The sequence below is a fragment of the Chionomys nivalis genome, chromosome 1 (assembly GCF_950005125.1).
Source record: "Chionomys nivalis chromosome 1, mChiNiv1.1, whole genome shotgun sequence".
Classification (NCBI taxonomy): Eukaryota; Metazoa; Chordata; class Mammalia; order Rodentia; family Cricetidae; genus Chionomys; species Chionomys nivalis.
Window position 1 is genome coordinate 578278 of NC_080086.1, and position 21773 is coordinate 600050.

Consider the following 21773-nt stretch of genomic DNA (forward strand, 5'->3'; position numbering starts at 1 on the left):
TTTCTGGCTTTTCACTTAGCTTGTGTCCTGCAGGCTCATCCTTTTCATGAATGATGAGCATTCTTACTTGGAGAATCTTTAATCACAGTTCAGTCTGTGAGTGGAGGCATCCAGGTGACTGATAGGTAAACTGATTTTACACTCTTAACACTTTTGTAGGTTTTATCTCTACTAACTTTTTCTATTGAACTCTCTATTTTCATTTTCTAAAATTATGACACCCAAAATTCTATATATAACGTAAGTGAAATCAAATAGTGGCAAGAGTCTAATAGTATTCAAATATTTAACTACTATAAAAATAAATCAATGTAAAAAGTAAACTAAAAATTAAACAAGATGTGGCAGTGTAAACTATAAATGCAGATAAAATCAGTGCAATGCCATAAAGAGTTCACTTACTAATTCATTACTTCTTATTCATTGGTGCCCTACTATATACGCATTATGCCTGTCAAGGTATGATAATAAACAAGATGTTATGAAAGTTATAGCATGGAAATTTATTAATAGCAAACCATTTTAATTAACTTGTGTTTTAAGAAATGCTTCATAAATAAAGGAAGTTAACATCAGAATTCAGAAGATATGCATCATAAGGAAACAACATCACAGTCAGATGACATTCTCCCTTGAAGAAGACTCACTTATTTCTGTCCTGAAATAACTTTTCTTCTCCAGATCTTCTTCATAGCACTTGTCATCTCTGAGTTTCTCAGAGTGTATATCAAGGGGTTCATCATGGGGGTAATGACTGTATAAAACACGCTCAACATTTTATCAATGGGGAAAGTTTTAGCAGGCCGTGCATACATGAAAATACAGGGAACAAAAAAGGAGACAACTACAATGATGTGAGAGCCACAGGTGGAGAGAGCTTTCCACCTCCCTTCCTGACTAAGGTTCCTTAGAGAGTACAGGATGACAGCATAAGAGACGAGTAAAAGCAGAAACACAATCGTGCAAATCAGTCCTCCATTAGCCATCACTAAGAGGCCAATGACATAAGTATCAATACAAACAAGCTTTAATAACGGGTACATGTCACACATAAAATGATCAATGATATTAGGACCACAGAATGGGAGTCCATAAATAGTACTGAGCTGAACTACTGAGTGAAAAAATCCTCCAATCCAAGATAATATCAACAGCACAACACAAACCCATTGCTTCATGATAGTTGAATAATGCAAGGGCTTACAGATGGCCACATAACGATCATAGGCCATCGCCAATAGAAGAAAGACCTCTGATCCACCAAAAAAGTGTTCTGTGAAGAGCTGAGTCATACAAAATGTAAAGGATATTGTATTTTGACCAAAGAACAAATCTGAAATTAATTTGGGAGAAATGGCTGATGAATAAATGATATCCACAAATGACAAGCTAGCAAGGAAGAAATACATTGGTGAGCCCAGGCTGTTACTAACAGTTACAGTAATAACAATGAGCACATTTCCCACCATGGTCAAAATGTAGGAGAGCAAGAACAGAACAAAAAGTCCTTTCTGCACCTTTGGATTATCTGAGAGGCCCAAGAGGACAAAGTAAGTTACATTGCTCCTTGGTTCCATTTACTTTTTTATTGGTTCTGATTTCATATATGAGAAGATTTTTACCTACAAAACAATGAAAATATCTTTAGAGAATGATAAAATCAGTGCTCCTTTATTCATATATTTAAGTAAATATATACCACATGTGTTTGTGTAAAGTTACCTGTTATAAATATATTGATTTCCAAGTCATTCAAAGCAAGGTTCCCTGCCCTAAGTGATTTGATATGCAATGGTGGGGTCAGTTGATAAAGACCGGTTAATAAGCATCAACATAAACATTTATTTATGCCACACTATAGATTCACAGTATTGGGATTTCTAATAAACCAGTTTCTAGGAATACTTCTCAGAGGAAACAAGTTTACATGGATTTAAAGGAGAGGTAGAGAGCAGTAGAGAACAGAAAGGAATTCCATGACTAGATGCACCATATATGAAATCACAAAATATAATTCTGAATACTAGGGTGATTTGCATATTAAAGTAGAATGAACTACAAATATGTCAATAGCTGTATTAGTTAAAGATCTTTTGTTTTAAAACAATGAATACCTTCCAGTTTTATTGTAACTTTGGTTGTGAACCTAGACTTTAATGGCTGAACCATACCTCCAGGCCCTTACTTCCAGTTTCTAAAAACATTTTTCATTTCTATTTGAGACCTCAACCACAACTACCTTACCAACCATGCTTCTGAGAACATTCTGTTCAGGATGTAGTGGGGGGTGGGTGTGTGCGTGTGCATATGGTTGCATTCTGAAGCTTCCACTTTCAGTTCTCTACCCGCAGCAAATTCACCTTTCCGTGCCCATTCTTCTACAAGCAAGCAGAATCTTCCTTCAAGGGAGTTCAGGGTTTTTTCATGAATCCCAAAAGTGTTCCAGCATCTTCCCAATGCCCACTTCTACTGCTTTAGATATCTTTTGTAGCAACACTTTTTTAGTTACAAAATTATTGCTCTTTTGCTATAGTTTCTGTTAAAAAGAAAAGGAAATTAAAATGAGCACAAACTGGGATTTGTTGTCTAAGAGCCCTGCATGCTAGAAATTCAAAACCAAGCAGACCCAGTGATGGGTCCTTCAGCAGACCACTAGGAAACCATCTTCTTCCGTACTCTACCCTAGCATATCCATTACCAACTGTGAATTCAAGTGGTACTCTCCCTGTACCAAAATTTCTTACCTTTTTATTTATTTATACTTTATGGCGAGTCTCATGTAGCCTAGGATTGACTTCAAATTTACTATGTATCTGAGAATGACCTTGAACTCCAAATCCTTCTGCATCCAGCTCTCAAGTTTTGTAGTTATAAATATGGGCCACCATGCTTACTCAAATTTCCCTGTATAATAAAGTCATCAAATCATAAGGGATTGTTACCTTTCATAATGAATTTAACTTGATTATCTGTTCCAACACTCTGTCACAAAATAAAGTCCTATTCTGAACTCCTCAAGGTTAATGTATACATATATGGAAGGGATAACAATGAAACTGTAATATTTCATGTAACAAAATACATGGCCCAGAACTAACAGAATCTCAGATGTCTAGCAAGATCATTGACAACTCCCTTTTGTGTATTAGGTATCCCTCCTGTTCCCAACCTATAAATGTGTAAATCACTCCAAAATAGTATGTCTTTAGTAGTCTCTCTCCCTTCATTTTCAAACTGTTGTCAATATATAATTATATATTCATTGAGTACTTGCAAAATAAATTTAAAATTGTTCACAATGAATCCATTCCTTCTAATTTTCTCTAGTTAAATAATATCTTTTCTACATGTCAATACCAATTCTAAAAGTTTCCTTTACTCCTTCATTGTTTTCTTGTTACTTATTCATCATTTTATGAAGTCCCATTGACGTTCCTTGTCCCAAACACTTTATGTGACCCGAGCTTCATTTATTCTTTTAGATAGACTAATTTTAGAGACAAGAATCCGGTCACATCATCTAAAATAATAATGAATGCTATACAACCTGCATTTGACAAGTGGCTATTGTAATGATCAAGATAGACTTCCAGACAACACAAAGAGTCATTATCTACAAGGTGTACACCAGAGGCTCAAGGAAAGGAACCTTGGTATTGGCTTAGGAATCACTTTTCAGCATGAATCTTCTACTTTCCAAGTTGGAATTGTAGCTTTTAAGGACATGAAACAAGCACTAAGAATTTCCCTTGGTTTTCCAAAACTGTACTCATTTACATGTTACATGCAATCTTCCCAGTAATTTTTTGGATGCGAAAGGTTTCTCGATGTATTGTGATCAACTCAATTGATATAAGATTCAGTGAAAAGTTTACCCAGTTGGAAAGTCTGGTTTTCCCTACTAATTCCTGAATTCTTAACTTTTGAGAGTTTCTTTGAAGTTTGAAAGGGACTTTTTACTTCACAATAAAATATCTTCTTCCATTTGGGTATGCACATAGAAGTCAAAAAAGTTACATTATTTCTTGAAGATATTTTTGAAGGCATGTGGCTTGTTTTCTGCTCTTCTGAATATTTCAGAAAATTATTGTTTACATTGTAGAACTACTTCAAATGAGTTACATGATGGAAACAAAAATTAATGTTTTGATGTTAGAATAACATAAATTCAGGTAAATCCTGCATCCACATAATAAGATCCCACTAACCTTTACAACAAGGAAGATTTTGCTTTCTTATTTTCTAACAACTTCAATAAAGAATAGCTGCCCTCCATGTGTTTACCCACCTCCTCTCCTCTTGACAAATACATCCACTTGAAACTGGAGGAAATCATTCACATGCCTTTTGAAAAATCATGTTTTAGGAAAAGAAAGTGTTTCTGAGCAATTATATAAGTTACAAGGAGAACTGCACATTCTTCCTGGCAGAAACAAAGATCATAGGAGATTTTTTTTTAATTATAAATTTTTTTAAATTATAAAATTATTTAAAAAATTATAATTTTTTTAAATTATTAGCTGAGGCTTCTTATTTACTAATTCTTATAGCTTACATTAGCCCATAGTTCTTGTATGAGTTAGCCATGTGGCTCAGTACCTTTCCAGTGAGGTAGTCGCATCTTGCTTGCTCTGTGTCTGGATCACGACTACAGACTGCAGAATCCTCTTCCCAGAACACAGGAGGTTTTTATACCTGACAGCTGCACTTGTCATGGAATGTAGCATCTGGAGTGTATTCAAGACTGACTCTTAGTAAAATTTGCTGTGACTTCCCACTAATATTTAAAAGAACATCTATATATAAAAATTCCATCCTATTTATCAGACACATGAGACAGGGGGTTATAAAAAGGAAAAAAACATATTTTCAGAAAATATTGTAGGGAAATTGGCAGTAAAGATTAAAATATTATCCCAGCTCACTGTTTCTAGTGAAGATAATTTTTTCATCACTTTCATGGTTTGTTAGAGCCAATTGTTTTTTCCTTTTACTTAGCCGTTTGAGTTTTGCACAAGTATTGGTGTATAATTGTATATACTTTTAGGTATTTATTTGTTTTTAGAAATTAACTCTTATCTATGAATTGTTTGAGCTATTATCAGACTCTATTTTGTTTCAAAGCCTATGTGATTAGCAAGATACATAGTAGTTACCAGAACAGACAAAATTTAAAAAATATAATCTTATTTGCACTGTCCTTATATCTTTTTGTGCTTTTTTAAATTCTTCTTTCTCAAATTTAGGGTCTTTTAGTCTATCTTTGAGATTATAATATAATTATATCTCTCCCCTCCAAAGTGGAATACTCCCTCAAACTCTCGCATATGCTTCTCCTTGCTGTCTTTCAAGGTCGTGGCCTCTTAAAATAAAGATGGAAGCAGCTTTTAAAATATAACTATAATCTATGATTGGTTTTATGCTAATAAAACAATAATTCAAGTATTATGACAGAAAACAGTGAGGTAAACTATGACTAAGGTAATTATAAAAGATTATTTTAAAAGTGATACTTAAGCTGAAATTCATAGGTGAGATGGGAACCATTTTTATATGTTGGCAGATCAATGATTGTAAAAGGCTATGGTAAGCTTAGTATACAGCAAAGTAAAGCATTGGAAAACCACCAGAACAATGCCTTGGTTTCGATCTCCAGCCTTGAAGGAATAAATAAATGAAAAAAAAATAGAAGGGAGCCACAAAGAAGAGGGGGAGAAGGATTGGAGGAAATGGAAGAAAAGAAAACAAGACTAGGAAGAAGAGAGGAAAGGAGATGAAAAGAGAAATGTCTCAGTCTACTTTTTAGCATTTTTAGTTTTTTATATTTTTAGTTGGTTTACAAATTAGCAAGTTTCCTGATGACATTTCCATATAATTCTTAGTTGTTCTTGACCTTACCTTCCTTTCTTTCTCCATTCCTGACCTCCTAAAGCCCTGTTTAAATCATTTAGACCCCTTTGAATTTTGCACCATATGTTTCCCTTAACCTTCCTAATCATTTTCCCTTAAAGTATGCTTTCCCACGCTCTCATGACTCCTTTCTCTTTTCTGGAATTTGCCCATGTTCACTCACATGTACACATATATAAATATCTGAAACTTTTTTTTTGACATACATATAAGAGAGAACATGTGATCCTTGTCTTTCCGAGACTGAGTCACTTTCAATATTTATTACAGTTCCTGTCCATTTTCATAAATGTTTCATAATTTCATTTTTTATGGGTAAATAAAAATTCATTGTGTGTATGTACAATATTCACTATCCATTCATCCATTGATGATCTGACCTGACTCCTTTTCCTTGCTATTTTTTAAAGGAAAAACTTTGAAGGAAGTAGAGATAAACAGATGTAATCAGTCTAGGAGCAAGTGAATTGGGGTAGCTTAGGAGATGTTCACTTTAGTGAAACAACTCTGTAGGATGCTAGGACAGATGATGTGTATTTTGTACTGTGTATGATGTCATGATAGTGGATGTGCTTGCTATTTGTACTCTGTATTATACTATCATAGTGGATATGGACCATTGTACTCTGTATAACTATGGTAGTGGGTGTGTTTTTTGTACTCTGTACAATACTAACATAGTGGATATATACCACTGTACTCTGTGTTATGCTATGAAAGAGGATGTGTATCATTGTACATTTTTCCAAAGCCATGAAATACACCACCACAAGTGAGCTCCAATATAAACTATGAACATTGAATGATAATAATGTTATTGTGAACTGGTCAATTCTTTTAAAGTCTAACCAACTGAGAGTTTAGCAGTGAGAGTGTTAGGAGTCAACAAATGAACAAATTCTCTGAAACCTAGAGATTGCATGTGAGTGGCTTCCTAATAAAAGTAAGAAAGAAAATGTAGCACAAGGCATTATGGTAACACAATATAATATATGAACTCTTTACATCATGCCAGATACACAGAGTGTCCAAATTTGTGATTTTTTGTTTTGTTTTAGATTTGTTTTGCATTATCTTTGTTTTTTTTTAATGTGAGTGACTTGGGAGATAATTACCTATAGTTGGGTTCTGCATGAATCTATAGAGATGAGTGATCCTTGGGTCAGAAAAACAGACACCTTCAAACACCTGTCTGTGTGCACAGGGTCAAGGTCTCAGCGCCAGCAACACATCCTCTAGAAAACCTACTCTATCAAATGGACCTCAGCAAGTTATTCCTGATAGTTCTTTCACTTTGCAATTCCAGCCTTACAGTTGCTTTGTAGGCCAATATGTTACACATGATAAACCCCTCCTACTTAAATTTGCAACAGATGATCCTGTGTAATTAAATAAGAACCCTGGATGGTATACTAAACTGATCTAATGTCTCCATTTCTATTTATTAGCAAGAATTAAATGTGATCAATGTTATAAACAAAGCAGTTATCAAATATCTCTTTTTAAAATGAATTTGTTCTTCAGTGTCAAATGGACTTGATGATCATTTACTTAGCAAATGTTTGTGTTATACCAAGTTTATGTATTACAAACAAGGTAGTGGATGAAGTAGCCAATGTCTTTACTTTCACAGAATTTATAAAGCACATAAGATACTCGATGGTGAAATGTTATTGAAAAATGTTAAGGTTGTATGTTGTGATTTAAACAGTATTGTTGCCTTGTGTCATGGAGATCCTGTAACTTTGGGTCTGCAGATCTGGCCCTTTACATACTCCAGCAGTTTATAGATGAGGTGGGTATTGGAATGGGCTACCTTGTAGTCCTGGTTCTGGGCCTGGGTGGTAGCTGAATTTGTCAGCCTGCCAGCCTTCCCCTCATTGTTACCACCCAGGCAACTCTCCAGCACTGCCCCAGCTAGCTCACCCAATGTAGCAGACAGAAATGAGTGAGATCAGTTCTGCTCTCACACCCTCAGGCTCAGTTAACCTGCATTCACACCAAGTCCAGCTCTACTGTTTTGTCCGGGTGAGGTGCAGGACCTACCTCCAGATTGTTACACTTGGTGAGGGGCAGGACAAGCTAGCTCTTCTCTTCTCTTCTCGTGTCCCCAAGGTCAGCTCTTCCACGTGTTGGAGGTGGCAAGGAGTGTTTTTGCTATGAAAGATATAACCTAAGATTATTTAATAGTGTAATATTTTAATAGGCAAGTATATTAATTCTCAAAGTGTATATATAGGGAATTTCCTTGGTTAAACCCAGGAAAACCTACCACAAATTAAGATATGTCTGTCAACAACAGCCCTCTAGCCTCAGACTACTAGAGTTGTGTCCTTAGCCCATACACTTGAACAAGAACCTTAACCCAACTCTCAGAGCAGACTGAAGTTTGGCAAGCAAATGAACAATGAATAAATCTAAGTGGGATATTTTTATAAGCATAATTTAATGTTCAATTATTCCTCAGAATGTTTGACATATTATAGTGACACACTTTAACATATAGTGCTCACCAAACTCAGAATCTTAAGAGTAATTTTTCTCTATACCATTTGAAAGATGATTTATGTTATGTGATTCTTTTTCCATCGAAGTCAACTTTTGACCCAGAATTTCTTCATAGCATTTTTTACCTCAGCATTTCTGAGGGTATAAATTAAGGGGTTTAACATAGGCGCTATCATTGTATAAAATACAGCTACAGCTTTATCAATAGAGAAGGTTGTTACTGGGCGCAGATACACAAATATGCAAGGCACAAAGAATAAGATGACCACAGTGATATGAGAGACACAGGTGGAGAGGGCTTTGCGCCTTCTCTCCTTGCTGTGAGATTTCAGAGCATTTAAGATGACTATATAAGAGATAATCAGAAGTACAAAGTTTAGTAGACAGATGAAGCCACTGTTGGCAGCAACAAAGAGACCCAGAGTATGTGTGTCCATGCAGACAAGTTTCAACAATGGGGTCAGATCACACATAAAGTGGTCTATGACATTGGGGCCACAGAAAGGCAGCCAAACCGTGAAGAGGATCTGAATGGTTGCATGAATAAAACCTCCAGCCCAGGCCACTCCCACCAAGAGGCCACACACAAATCTGTTCATGATGATTGCGTAGTGCAGGGGTTTACAAATGGCCACATAGCGATCATAAGCCATCACTGTGAGAAGAATGATCTCAGCAGCACCGAAAAAATGCTCAGCAAAGACTTGAGTCATACATCCACTGAAAGAAATGGTTTTCCTCACAGAGAAAGAGTCAGCCAGCATCTTAGGAGTCATGGATGAGGAGCAGCAGCCATCAATCAGAGACAGAAAAGAGAGAAAGAAGTACATCGGAGATCCCAGGGCCCTGCTGCTCCTGACAGTGACGATGATAAGCATGTTGCCAACCAGGGTGAGGAGATAAACAATGAAAAACACAACAAATGAAAATATCTGAAGCTGCATATTTTGAGTCAAGCCGATAAGGATGAATTCTGTTATATTATTCATCTTCTCCATCAATTCAACGGAAGCGACAGGTGAAAGTTCTAAAAATAAATGAGACACAAGATTTAAACTCTGACTGAGTTCTTGCTTTTGGTTTCTTTTGGCCCCATACCATCCTACATTTGAAAAACCACTAAACGAACTCAGTGGGTAATAAAAAAATTATAAAGTTGGGAGGGAGCCTGTTGAGGAGGATATGGAAAAGGAGATAAATATGATCATATTTAATTGTATACAAGTATAAAATTCTGAAAAATAAAAACTTAAAGCACGTACTATGTCATAACAACTGTTTTATTTTTTTACATTACACATGTAACAGTGAAAATGTTTATTTTATTTATAATTTCCTCAGATGTTTTCAATTTTTTAAGTTTAGTCAAAAATGTTATTTTTAAAGTCAACCAAGAACACTGTGATTCATAAAGTTTTAATAGCCAATCCACGGTCTGGATTGGCTACAATCCATGTAGCACATAAAATCTACACAAAAACCCTTGTGTCTTAGCTGAAAGTTTGTAAACATACCACTTTTCTAGTTTTATGTTCTATAAAAGAATCAAGGACACACAGATACTTTTTTTCATGGGCCTTCTTTTTCCTGCCTTACCTGTCTGGGAGCTTCTTAGTTTCTTCAGTATGTAAGTTCAGAGGTTGGGATAAATGTCCATTACAGCAACTGTCACACAGTCTCATTCTCAACTCTCGACACTCAACAGTAGGATTCGTAATGGCAAAGGTCCTGCTTACTTTGTAGTTTCTCTTATTTTTGCTATAGTCCCAGTACTGTCAAAAACATAAATGCTCAAAGGATTTACTGAAAGAAAGGGAAAGAAAAGGGGCGAATGAGAAAGAAGGTGGGAAAGAGAAAAGAAAATTTAAAATGATTTAAGAAAAAGAATGATCAACTATCTTAAAACTCCAGGTGTTTATTTTGGAGTACTGATTTTATTATTAATAACTACATAATATTTTATGTTTCAGTTTTAGACCTATCAACCTAAAGAGAAAATATACCTAAACTTATAATTAAAATTGTGTTTAATTTACTATTTTATTTTGTTGCATAATTTTCTAGTTCTCATTGAAGTATTAATAAAGAAAACTATTTTTTCTAAAATAGTCTCTGAACATGCCTAAAAAAGAAAGAATATGAATGAAAGCGGGGGCTAGTCATGGGATTAACCCTTGATTTTCTGAAAAAGACAGAAAAGAATGAATGTCTAAAGGGAAGTTCATCTTGTTAAAAGGAAGAACAAAAACATCCTTCATAACAAAACATATTTGATTTGTTTTTCTTAGTTATGTTGAAGTTATGCATTTCTGGATTCATTTGTTAAAGTCATATGCCAATCCATAGATAAAGCCTTTCTACCTTGGAAGAAACATTAAACCAAGTTTATTAAACAGATAAATGCTTAGTTTGTGTTTGTAACTACAGAGCTGGCCTAGAATCTGTAAAATACTTGACGATAATGCAAGTAATGTGTATGGATAGGGGAATGGAAAAACAGAACAAATGAGAACAAGAAAGAAGAAAGAAAATAGGGAAATAAAAGACTGATAGGAAACAAGAAAAAATGAAGAGGAAAATTTGGAGATAATGGACATAGAATCAACTGAGGAAGGATCTTTATAATTGGAGTGTGTGCGTGTGTGTGTGTGTGTGTGTGTGTGTGTGTGTGTGTGTATGCGCGCGCGCACACGTGGGAAGCCAGAGGACAACTGTGGAGTAAGTTTACTCCTCTTCCACCTTTTCATGGGTTCCAGGAATCAAACGCTGCTTGCCAGACTTTCACCTTACCAATCTAGATGCATTTTTAAATAGGTAACATTTCAAACAACTTTTGAAATATAAACAATGTTAAATCCAAAGTTTTATCAAATTCGCTTGATAATTATAGCCCTGAGGATTAACAAGGGTTGGTAGAGGCTGCTTGTTCGTTCCCGGCCACCCAGACCTGAAATAATCACACAGAAATTATATTAATTACAATACTGCTTAGTCAAGCACTTAAGCATATTGTTAGTTAGGTCTTATATCTTAAATTAACCCATTTCCATTGTTTTGTATTTTACCACGAGGCTCGTTGTTTATCAGTAAACTGGGCATCTGTCTCCACAGCTACTTGGCATCTCTCTGACTCCACCTATTTTCTCCCAGTATTCAGTATAGTTTTCCTGCCTAACTCAATTCTGCCCTGCCTCAGGCCCAAGAACTTCTTTATTCATTAATCAACAAAAACAATACATATACAAAAGGTCTTCCCACACCCAACAAGAACAGAAGAAAGCACCGGCAATTAAATATCTTTAGTCATTCTTACAGACTATCAAGGGAGAGGGCTCAGTTCGCACGATTCCATACAAAGTTGAAAACTATACCCTTGCCATAAATGCAACAATACTTAAAATAGACTCTTTCAGAATTTACCTCACTGAAAAATTTGTGCAGCCAGAACAATTGTCATTAAATTTACTATTAAAAACAGTGTTTATGTAAAAGAAGATCATGAAATATAATTTAAAAATAAGAAAAGAAAATCCATGTTTATCCTACTTACCAATATTTAGGTTACCTGCAGATCTGAGATTTCTCATTTCAGCTAATGCTGCACTGTCCCAAAGAGTAGATATGCTGATACTGTGTTTAAATACAAGTTTTTCATTTTTTATTTCTTGAGATTATAACTTATTTATATTTTTCCTCCCTTTCCTCACTCCAAACCCTCCCATAAACCCCCACCCCACCCTCCTTCAAATTCTTGGCCTCTGAAGTTGAAAACACAGGAATGGTTCCTGCAGCACTAATTCACCTAGTTCTCTGTGAGACTTAGAGAAATCATAAGGTTTACTAGTTTTCATCCAGTGCTTTGCCCAGTACTGGCAATCTGGACACTAGGAACTAGTTCATCATAAAAAAAAAAAAAAGCAACAAGATGGATTTCCAGGTACCAGCATCTGAGAAAGCATTCCCTGGGTGTGAACCCTCCTGCAGCCCATGTTTACAAGCATTCACTTAGACTCTTAGAGCATGGATGGGAAGCTCCGAGTGGCATAGTTGGTCCTTGAGCGTCAGACTTCTTCCTCTCAGATTCCAGTTGCATCTGTGGAGTGTGACTGAGAGGAAAGACACTGCCTTTGATGAGGACTCTGCCCAGAAATCCTAGTAGCTTGCACTTTCAGGCTTAAATTCTTAGAATATAAATGCATGAACTTGATAATAGCAGTAACTCCACCCTGTGCCATTTTCACAAGGGAAGGACAATTAATTTTAAAAGCCATTGCCAAAATGTCAAGCACTAATCACATCATCTTACTATCCTCCTTAAGGTGAATAAGACTGGTTAAAACTTCATCTACAGCACTGAGCTAATCATCAACCTGAAATTAGAGTCTGAAGAATTTTTTTTATTCTTTTTTACTTAAAATTTCCAACTGCTCCCCGTTTCCCATTTCCCTCCCCCTCCTCCCACATATTGCCCTCCCCCCGCTCCCCTCCCCCTATCCCCACTCCACTTCTCCTCCCCCTAGTCCACTCCCCCTCCCTCTCAATACTGAGGAGCAGTCCAAATTCCCTGCTCTACATGAAGACCAAGGTCCTCTCACTTCTATCTAGGTCCAGGAAGGTGAGCATCCAAACAGGCTACACTCCCACAAAGCCAGTTCATGTATTAGGATCGAAACCTAGTGCCATTGTCCTTGGCTTCTCATCAGCCTTCATTGTCCGCCTTGTTCAGAGAGTCCAGTTTCAACCCATGCTTATTCAGTCCCAGTCCAGCTGGCCTTGGAGAGCTCCCAATAGATCAGTTCCACTGTCACAGTGGGTGGGTGCACCCCTCGTGGTCCTGATTTCCTTGCTCATGTTCTCCCTCCTTCTGCTCCTCATTTGGACCTCAAGAGCTCAGACGGTTGATCCAAATTGGGTCTCTGTCTCTCTCTTGATCCATCGCCAGATGAAAGTTCCTGTGCCATTCTCCTTGGCCTCTCGTCAGCTCTCATTGTCCACCACATTAAGAGAGTCCGGTTTTATCCCATGTTTTTTTCAGTAGCAGTCCAGCTGGCCTTGGTGAGCTCCCAATAGATCGGCCCCCCTGTCTCAGTGGTTGGGTGCACCCCTCATGGTCCTGACTTCCTTGTTCATGTTCTCTCTCCTTCTGTTCCTCATTATAACCTTGGGAGCTCAGTCCGGTGCTCCAGTGTGGGTCTCTGTCTCTATCTCCATCCATCGCTAGATGAAGGTTCTATGGCGATATGCAAGATATTCATCAGTATGATTATAGGATAGGTTCATTTCAGGTTCCCTATCCTCAGGTGCCCCAATGAACTAACTGGGGACATTGCCCTGGGCTTCTGGTAGCCATTCCAGGTTAAAGTCTCTTGCCAACCCTTAGGTGGCTCCCTTACCTAAGGTATGAGTTTCCCTGCTCCCGCATCCAACCTTCCTTTACCCCCAATCACCCGATTCCCCCAGTTCCCCTCATCCTCTCCTTCACACTTTTCTCTCCCCATCTCCCCTCATCCCCATCCCACCCCACCCCCCAAGATTCCCATTTTTTGCCCATCAATCTTGTCTATTTCCCATAGCTGGGAGGATATCTATATGTTTTTCCTTGGGTTTACCCTCTTGTTTAGCTTCTTTAGGATCACAAATTATAGACTCAGTGGCCCCTATCCATGGCTAGAAACCAATTATGAGTGAGTACATCCCATGATCTTCTTTTTGGGTCTGGGTTACCTCACTCAGGATCGTATTTTCTATTTCCATCCATTTGCATGCAAAATTCGAGAAGTCATTGTTTTTTACTGCAGAGTAGTACTCTAATGTATATATATATTCCAAAAGGCAGCCTACTGACTGGGAGAAGATCTTCACCAACCCCGCTACAGACAAAGGTCTGATCTCCAAAATATATAAAGAACTCAAGAAACTAGACTTTAAAAGGATAATTAACCCAATTAAAAACTGGGGCACTGAACTGAGCAGAGAATTCTCATCAGAAGAAGTTAAAATGGCCAAAAGATACTTAAGGTCATGCTCAACCTCCTTAGCGATCAGAGAAATGCAAATCAAAACAACTTTGAGATATCATCTTACACCTGTCAGAATGGCTAAAATCAAAAACACCAAGGATAGCCTTTGCTGGAGAGGTTGTGGAGAAAGGGGTACCCTCATCCATTGCTGGTGGGACTGCAAACTTGAGTCTGAAGAATTTATATCTCGAGTTTTTCTTTAGTGAGTGTTATTTAAATAGCTAAAAGTGACTGTGGTATGAGTAACCAACTGCTCTTTGGTTAAAGTCCAGGCTTACTCCTCAGGGAAGAATGGGGATCAAGGATTGGTACTGTGAGCCTGGGTAAGAGTTCAGATCTTAAGAGGTAGTAGGCCCAGGTGAGAAACTTATAAACAAAGCATAAACAAAATGACAGTAGAAAACTGTCTAAATACCTAAATACTCATAGACAAAAGTGGTTCCCAGTCTCAATCAGAGGAACTTAACCTTACAATGAATGGTAGTGAATGCAGCCACCCATGACTGCTCAAGACACAGAGTGTCAAATATGTTTAGTCAAACACGAAACAGACATTAATATCACCCCTATAAGGCTCAGAAAACATTGCAGAAAAGGTGAAGTTTTTAAGAGTTGGAAGATAGGGTGAAGAGCCACAAAATACCATTACCTAGAATCCATACAATTGCAATTATTAACTCACACTAAATGTAGCTACCTGTACTGGGCCCACACAAGACTATGCCTAACAATAGTCAAGAAAGGGGGAGATCACAGGCTCTAATTTTTTAAAAGATTTAATTTTATTTGTGTGTGTGCCTGCCTAGTTTTAGGTGTAATCACACATATGCAGGTGCCTGTAGAAGCCCAACCAATGATGATTCCCAAGGCACTAGGGTTATAATCAGCTATAAGTTGCCTGATTTGAGAGCCACAAACTGGACTCAGGTACCCTGCAAAAACAGAAAGTGCTCTTAACCTATGAATCATCTCTTCAACTCCTAAGCCTTTATTTGTTCTTAGACAATTTCATATATTTTATTATATCCATTCCCCTCCCCCCAACTTTTTCCAGGTTCTCTCTACTTTTTTACTCACTTAATTTTAAGAGTCCAACTCATTCTCCCTCCCTTTCTCTCTCTCTCTCTCTCTCTCTCTCTCTCTCTCTCTCTCTCTCTCTCGCAAATAAACAAAAAAATGTAATTTGGTTTGTATTGGTCCCTAGCATGGGTCCTTCCCTAGTGTAGTCCTTATAGCAGGTGTCACTCCATTGAAGAAAACTGACTTTCCTTTACCCAGCAGCAATCAAATATCAGTAGCTTTTTAGAGAGGATTGAGGCGTCATAGCCATCTCTCCCTGCCCATGCTGGGATTTTCTCTAGCATAAGCATATGTGCAGATGTTATGTGCATGCTGACAAAATCTCTGTGAGTTGTGCACCTACCTTTTCCTGTCTGGAAAACACTACCTTCTTGAGTTTATTGGCCACCTTGAACTCTAACAATTTTTCCATCCCCTCTTCTACACAGGTATCTGTTTAATTTAAGTCTTGAACCAACTTGAACCAAACCAATGTCTCATAGCAATGAACGCTTGCGAGTAAAGACGTATGGACTAAAAGGTATACTGCATGACTCACTGGGCCATACTACAGTTTCTGCACTGCAATTTTTTGTTTGTTTGATTGTTTTGTTGGTTGGTTGGTTTTGGGTTTCTCTTTTAAATTTTGTTTTGTTAGGGGGATGGGGTTTGCAAGGGCAGAGGGCAAATGCAAAGGGGCCAGAGGTAAATAGGTTCAGAATGCATGATGTGACATCTACAAACAATCAATAAAAAGTTTTTAAAAATTATTTGGAATCCTGTTAGAAATTATACTGGTTTAAGAAAGTAGAAGCAAACCAGGCGGTGGTGGCGCACGCCTTTAATCCCAGCACTTGGGAGGCAGAGGCAGGTGGATCTCTGTGAGTTCGAGACCAGCTTGGTCTACAAGAGCTAGTTCCAGGACAGGCTCCAAAACCACAGAGAAACACTGTCTCGAAAAAACAAAAAAAAAAGAAAGAAAGAAAGAAAGAAAGAAGGAAGGAAGGAAGGAAGGAAGGAAGGAAGGAAGGAAGGAAGGAAAAAAGAAAGAGAAAGAAAGAAAGAAAGAAAGAAAGAAAGAAAGAAAGAAAGAAAGAAAGAAAGAAAGAAAGAAAGAAAGAAAAAGTAGAAGCAGTAGGCTTTCCTCTAGGGTCCATGACCTTACCAGCCATGGGTAGTTGTCTAGGATAATAGTGCCAAGCTTTAAATCTTTCCTAATGAGTGGGTCTTAAGTTGAATTAGGCAACTGTTGGTTATATGCCAAAACAACAATGCCATTATTACATCAAATGAACTATCTTGGCAAGCTGATCATACTTTCCTCTTATAGTATCTTGCATAGTAACTTCAAACTCTATGAGAGCCAGTCCCCAGGGAGGGGACTTCTATTCCTGTTCTAGCATGAGTCCTCCAAGTCCTGTGTCCAAAGTATGTGGTGCTTTCAGCAATGGGGTCTTCCCTTCAAGTCATTTGAGGAAACTAATGGCAACAACAATACAGCAATAACTTGTATTATTTGGGAAATCTATTCTTTTCCCTGACCAACAACTCAAGGAGAAGTTCCTCATACCTGTCACTGGCACTAGAGCTTTTGTTAAATTGTCTGTGGTTCCTGGAGAGGGCACATAGTTTCAATCTAACTACATGGGTATGCGTGTGCATAATAATATATGTTTTTTAAGTAACTAGAAAATAATTTGTTTCCTATGACTTTTTCACACAACCTTAATATTATTTACCCTTCCCTCTATCTCTCACTATGCATTGCCTACTTTCCCCCTTTCCACTTAAGTCACCAACTCCATTTTTCCCTTCATAATACATAATTCAAATCCCCTTCTCTAAAGTTCCTTCTCTCCCTCTTCTGCATGATCCCTTTTGACTTCCCTAGTTTCTTCTTATACTCCAGTCTATACAGTCATATCTAAAGATTCAGAGCTAAGATACAAAAAGAAGAGAAGAGACCATGTGATAATGACTTTCTGAGTCAGGATTATCTCACTTGATATAATATTTTCTAGTTTCATATGTTTACCTACAAATTCCATTATTACATTTTTCTTTAAAGATGAATAGAATTAAATTGTGCATATGTGAATAAAATTTATTACCAATCCACGAGTTGAAGAAAATTTAGATTGTTTCCATTTTCTAGTTAAATAAATAAAATAGCAATAAACAAGACTGAGCAGATATCTGTGAAAATGGGCTATTGAGTTCTTTGGATATATGCCAAAGAGTGGTGTAGCTAAGTCACATGGTAGAAATACTTTTAAATTTTTTTGTTTGTTTGTTTGTTTTTGTTTTTCGAGACAGGGTTTCTCTGTGGCTTTGGAGCCTGACCTGGAACTAGCTCTTGTAGACCAGGCTGGCCTCGAACTCACAGAGATCTGCCTGCCTCTGCCTCCCGAGTGCTGGGATTAAAAGTGTGCGCCACCACCACCCGGCTTACTTTTAAATTTTTGAAGATATTCCCCACCAATTTCTAATTGACTTCAGAAGTTTTTAATTCCACCAACAGCTAATGGGTGTTCCCATTTTCCCATATCCTTGCCAGTATTTTTCAGATGTTCTTATTTTCTTATTGAAAATAAAGTTGTCCTTATACAGATATTCTGATCACAGCTTTTACTCCCGGATCCTCCCCCTCTTTCCTACCCTTCCAATATCATGCCTTCTTTCTTTCAAGAAAACAAATAGGTAAATAAAGAAAAACAATGATAAAGAAAAGAACTAACAAACAAAAACAGTTAATAAAGAGAAAAAGAATCAGAAACACTTACAAGAAGTGCGTACAGAGGCAAACACATATAAAGATGTAATTTTGAAAGCAATTATATACAAGCAAAGGTCAATAAAGGTTAATAAAATAATGCCCCCCAAAAGCAAAATGAAATAAAAATAATCTCCAAAAATACCATTGAGTTCATCGTCTACTGTGAGCATGGGATCTTCTTTCAAACGTGTTTTGTGTACTCAGTGAGAATCCCATGAAATAACTAATATTTCTTTTCATGAGCAGTTATTATTTGGAAATATCTTCTAGGTGGTGAATGGGAGCTCATACCGACTTCCCCATTTGAGTGCTGAGATTCTGTCTGGTTTGTACTTGTGTTGGACCTGTGTATATGGTCACAGTCTCTGTGTGTTCGTATGTTATATGCACTATTATATCTGAAAATACACTGCTTCTTTGATATTATTCAACCCTCTAGCTCTAACAATCTTCCTGCCCTTCTGTAATGTAGTTCTTTGAATTCTAAAGACATCACATTTAGGACTGGGTGTTCTAAGGTCTCTCATTCTCTGTATGTTGCTCAATTGTTGGCCTCTGTGTTAGTTTCCACCTATTGCAGGAGGAAACTTCACTTATGACAAGTGAGGCACAAATCTATAGTTATATCAGAATATCATTTGGAATCATTTTTATTTATATATTCCTTCAGTAGAGCAATAGTGTTGGTTCCCTCTAGACTGATGGAGTCCTGAAATTTGTTTAGCAAACTATGGCTTCTGAGAGCAGCGTTATCTACTTTTTAAGTTGTTTAAGAGTTATGTTACTTGTATGTACTATTTCAAGACTGATAATTTGGTATTGGATAATGAATTGTTGTGCTCTTACCTGGAGAATACTATTTCTCCTGTTTTAAGTATTTCTTCATTGCCTTCTGTTTTTTGTATAGGGCTGGGTCCTCTGGGCCTTTCCCCTATCCACATGAGTTTGTTTATTGATGTTGACCTTGTTCAGCACATGATTAGGCAGTCATGTTGGTGACCCTCCATTATTGTTCTTTCTTTGGTTCTTACTAATCTTTCTGTTGACTAATCATTACATAGATTGAACAATTTGTATTTATTTAGGAATATATATGTACATGTATGTGTGTATGTATATATGAATGTATGTATGTAACAGCAATTAATAACAAAACAGAGGTTGTGAGTTTGAAAGAGAGAAGGGAGATTATATGGGAGGGTTTGAAGTGATAAAAAGGAAAGGAGGAAATGGTGTAGTTATAATCTCAAATAATAAAATGAGTAATTTTTTAAAAAGCAAACAAAAAATGAAAAATAAAATTAAGAAAAAAATAAAATAATAGTGGCTTTGACCCACATATATACTTGTCCCTTTTATTTAGTTCATAAAGTCATAGGTTTCCTATCATTTTTCCTCATTCTTAGTGTCTGTTTATCCCTCCCCACCTCTCCTACTTCCCCTCATCCCTGCTCCAATCCTCATTTAAACATTTCAATTCCTAGTATGTGTACCCATGCTTTCACATAATATGTGTTTTGTGTTTCCTCCTCCCCAAGACCCTTCCTTTTTCACACCTTATCTGATTCCTCTCTTGCTCAGGGCCCTAAAGGGATTATAACAGAAATATGAAAATTTAAAGCTAGGATCCACATAGAAGATAGAACATATCAAATTTGTCATTCTGGACTTGGGTTACCTACCTCAGTCTAGATTCATCCGTTTCTATAAAAATTGTTTAGTTTCATTTTTCATCATGGAATAAAATTCTAATATATATATGTGTGTGTGTGTGTGTGTGTATGTGTGTGTGTGTGTATCATTACTCATTTACCAATCAATAAACACATTTAAGAATTCCATTTCTTAGCAATGTACAGATATCTCTGTTGTAGGTTAGAGTCCTTTGAGTAAATGTCCAGGAGTTCATATTGTTCTAGTTTTATCTTTTTTTTCACAAACCCTAAATGATTTCTATAGTGCCTATATTAGTTTACCATTCCACCGAGGTGAATAAGGGATCCCTTTTACCTGGATCCTGGTCAACATTAATTGTCATTTATCTCATAGAAATTGAAAGTAGAGTAAAGTTCACTGCAGGTTAGAAAGGGTGAGTAAGAGGAGGAACAGAGAGATCTGGGTTAAAACTAATTCCAAAATATGTTTCAATAGAAGAAATACATTCTAAACAGACTAAGGTGATTACAGTTTATAATAACTTATTTCATATATTACAAAAACTAGATCAGACTTCTAAGCACCAAAAAAATGAGGAATCTATAATGCCATAGAAATCCTTATCATGCTGATATGATCATACATATTATAAAATGTGTTATTACATTACATCTATTGCATTAATAGATAAATTATCCATACTCTAATTCTGGTGCAGAGTATAATTGACTATGTCAATTTAAATTACTCATGGAAAAGAAACCTACATAAAATGTCACTAGATAGTCCTGTATAAACACAGAAAATCATTGGACTTCTTTAATCAATGTTTGACCTTATTTGACTCAGGAGATTCTTAACAACCTTCTTGACTTCCTCATTTTTGAGAATAAAAATTAAAGGATTCAACAGAGTTATCACTAGTATGAAAAACACACTCACAACTTTGTCAATGGGAAAGGAGGTCATTGGTCTTGTAAACAAATATGAGCAAAGTATAAGAATAAGACAACAACAGAGACATGATAAACGCAGGTAGAGAGGATTTTGTGATGCCCTTCAAAACTGTAATTCCTCAAAAAATGAACAAGGAATGAAGACTGACCACAGAAGAAGCAATAAGCATACAAAAAATGAATAAACACAGTGATCCACTATAGGCAGCAGTCAGTGGCCCAAGAAAATTTCAGGGCAGGCCAATTCCAGAAGTGGCATAAAATCACACATAAAGTGATCAATAATATTTGGGCTAAAAATAGTAACTGAGCCAGGAATAAAATCTGTATTTATCCATGGATGATGTGATATAAGGGAAATAGCCAAGCACAGAAAGCCAAATGCTGGAAGTTCTCGCTCAAATGCAAAAGCCATAAAGTTTTATCCAATTAGAGTTGAGAGTAGAATAGTGTTCATAGATACTAGGAGAACAGAAAACAAAGGAATATCGTAAGGTTGGATAACAGAAAACAAAGGAATATTGTAAGGTTGGATAACAGAAACCAAAACACATGTATATCAAAGGAGGACATACTAAACACTGGGCTGAACATGGTTCACAACAATTTATTACATGTTTTATAAAGAACTAGGGAGGAGTTTAAAGATTTACAACACAAAGAAGCCATGGTCATTAAATGGGATAGAAATGTTTATCACCATAATTTCACATATATATTATCTACATGGATTGTCACACTGAACTCCATTCAGAGATATAATTACTATTCAATGAAAATTTGGTGCAGATAGGATATAATTCATTGTCATCATTTTAATCATTTAAAAAGGAGAACAAGTGTCCATAAAACAGCTCTAGATATTTTTAAACACACAAATCCCCAGGT

The 21773-nt window shown here is 36.6% G+C and overlaps 2 protein-coding genes across 2 annotated transcripts; both read right to left on the minus strand.

Annotated features, from left to right (window-relative positions):
* Positions 1–647: 647 nt before the first annotated feature.
* LOC130877220 (olfactory receptor 4A47-like) lies at positions 648–1577 on the minus strand. Its single transcript, XM_057774289.1, has one exon. It carries the CDS (start codon positions 1575–1577, stop codon positions 648–650), a length of 930 nt encoding a protein of 309 aa, XP_057630272.1.
* A 1313-nt stretch (positions 1578–2890) lies between these two features.
* Positions 2891–9422, minus strand: LOC130878064 (olfactory receptor 4C12-like). The gene is made up of 3 exons (XM_057775838.1): positions 8517–9422; positions 6117–6153; positions 2891–2904 (listed from the first exon to the last, which is right to left on the minus strand). Exons 1-3 carry the CDS (start codon positions 9414–9416, stop codon positions 2891–2893), a joined length of 951 nt encoding a protein of 316 aa, XP_057631821.1. The 5' UTR covers positions 9417–9422.
* Between the last annotated feature and the right edge of the window lie 12351 nt (positions 9423–21773).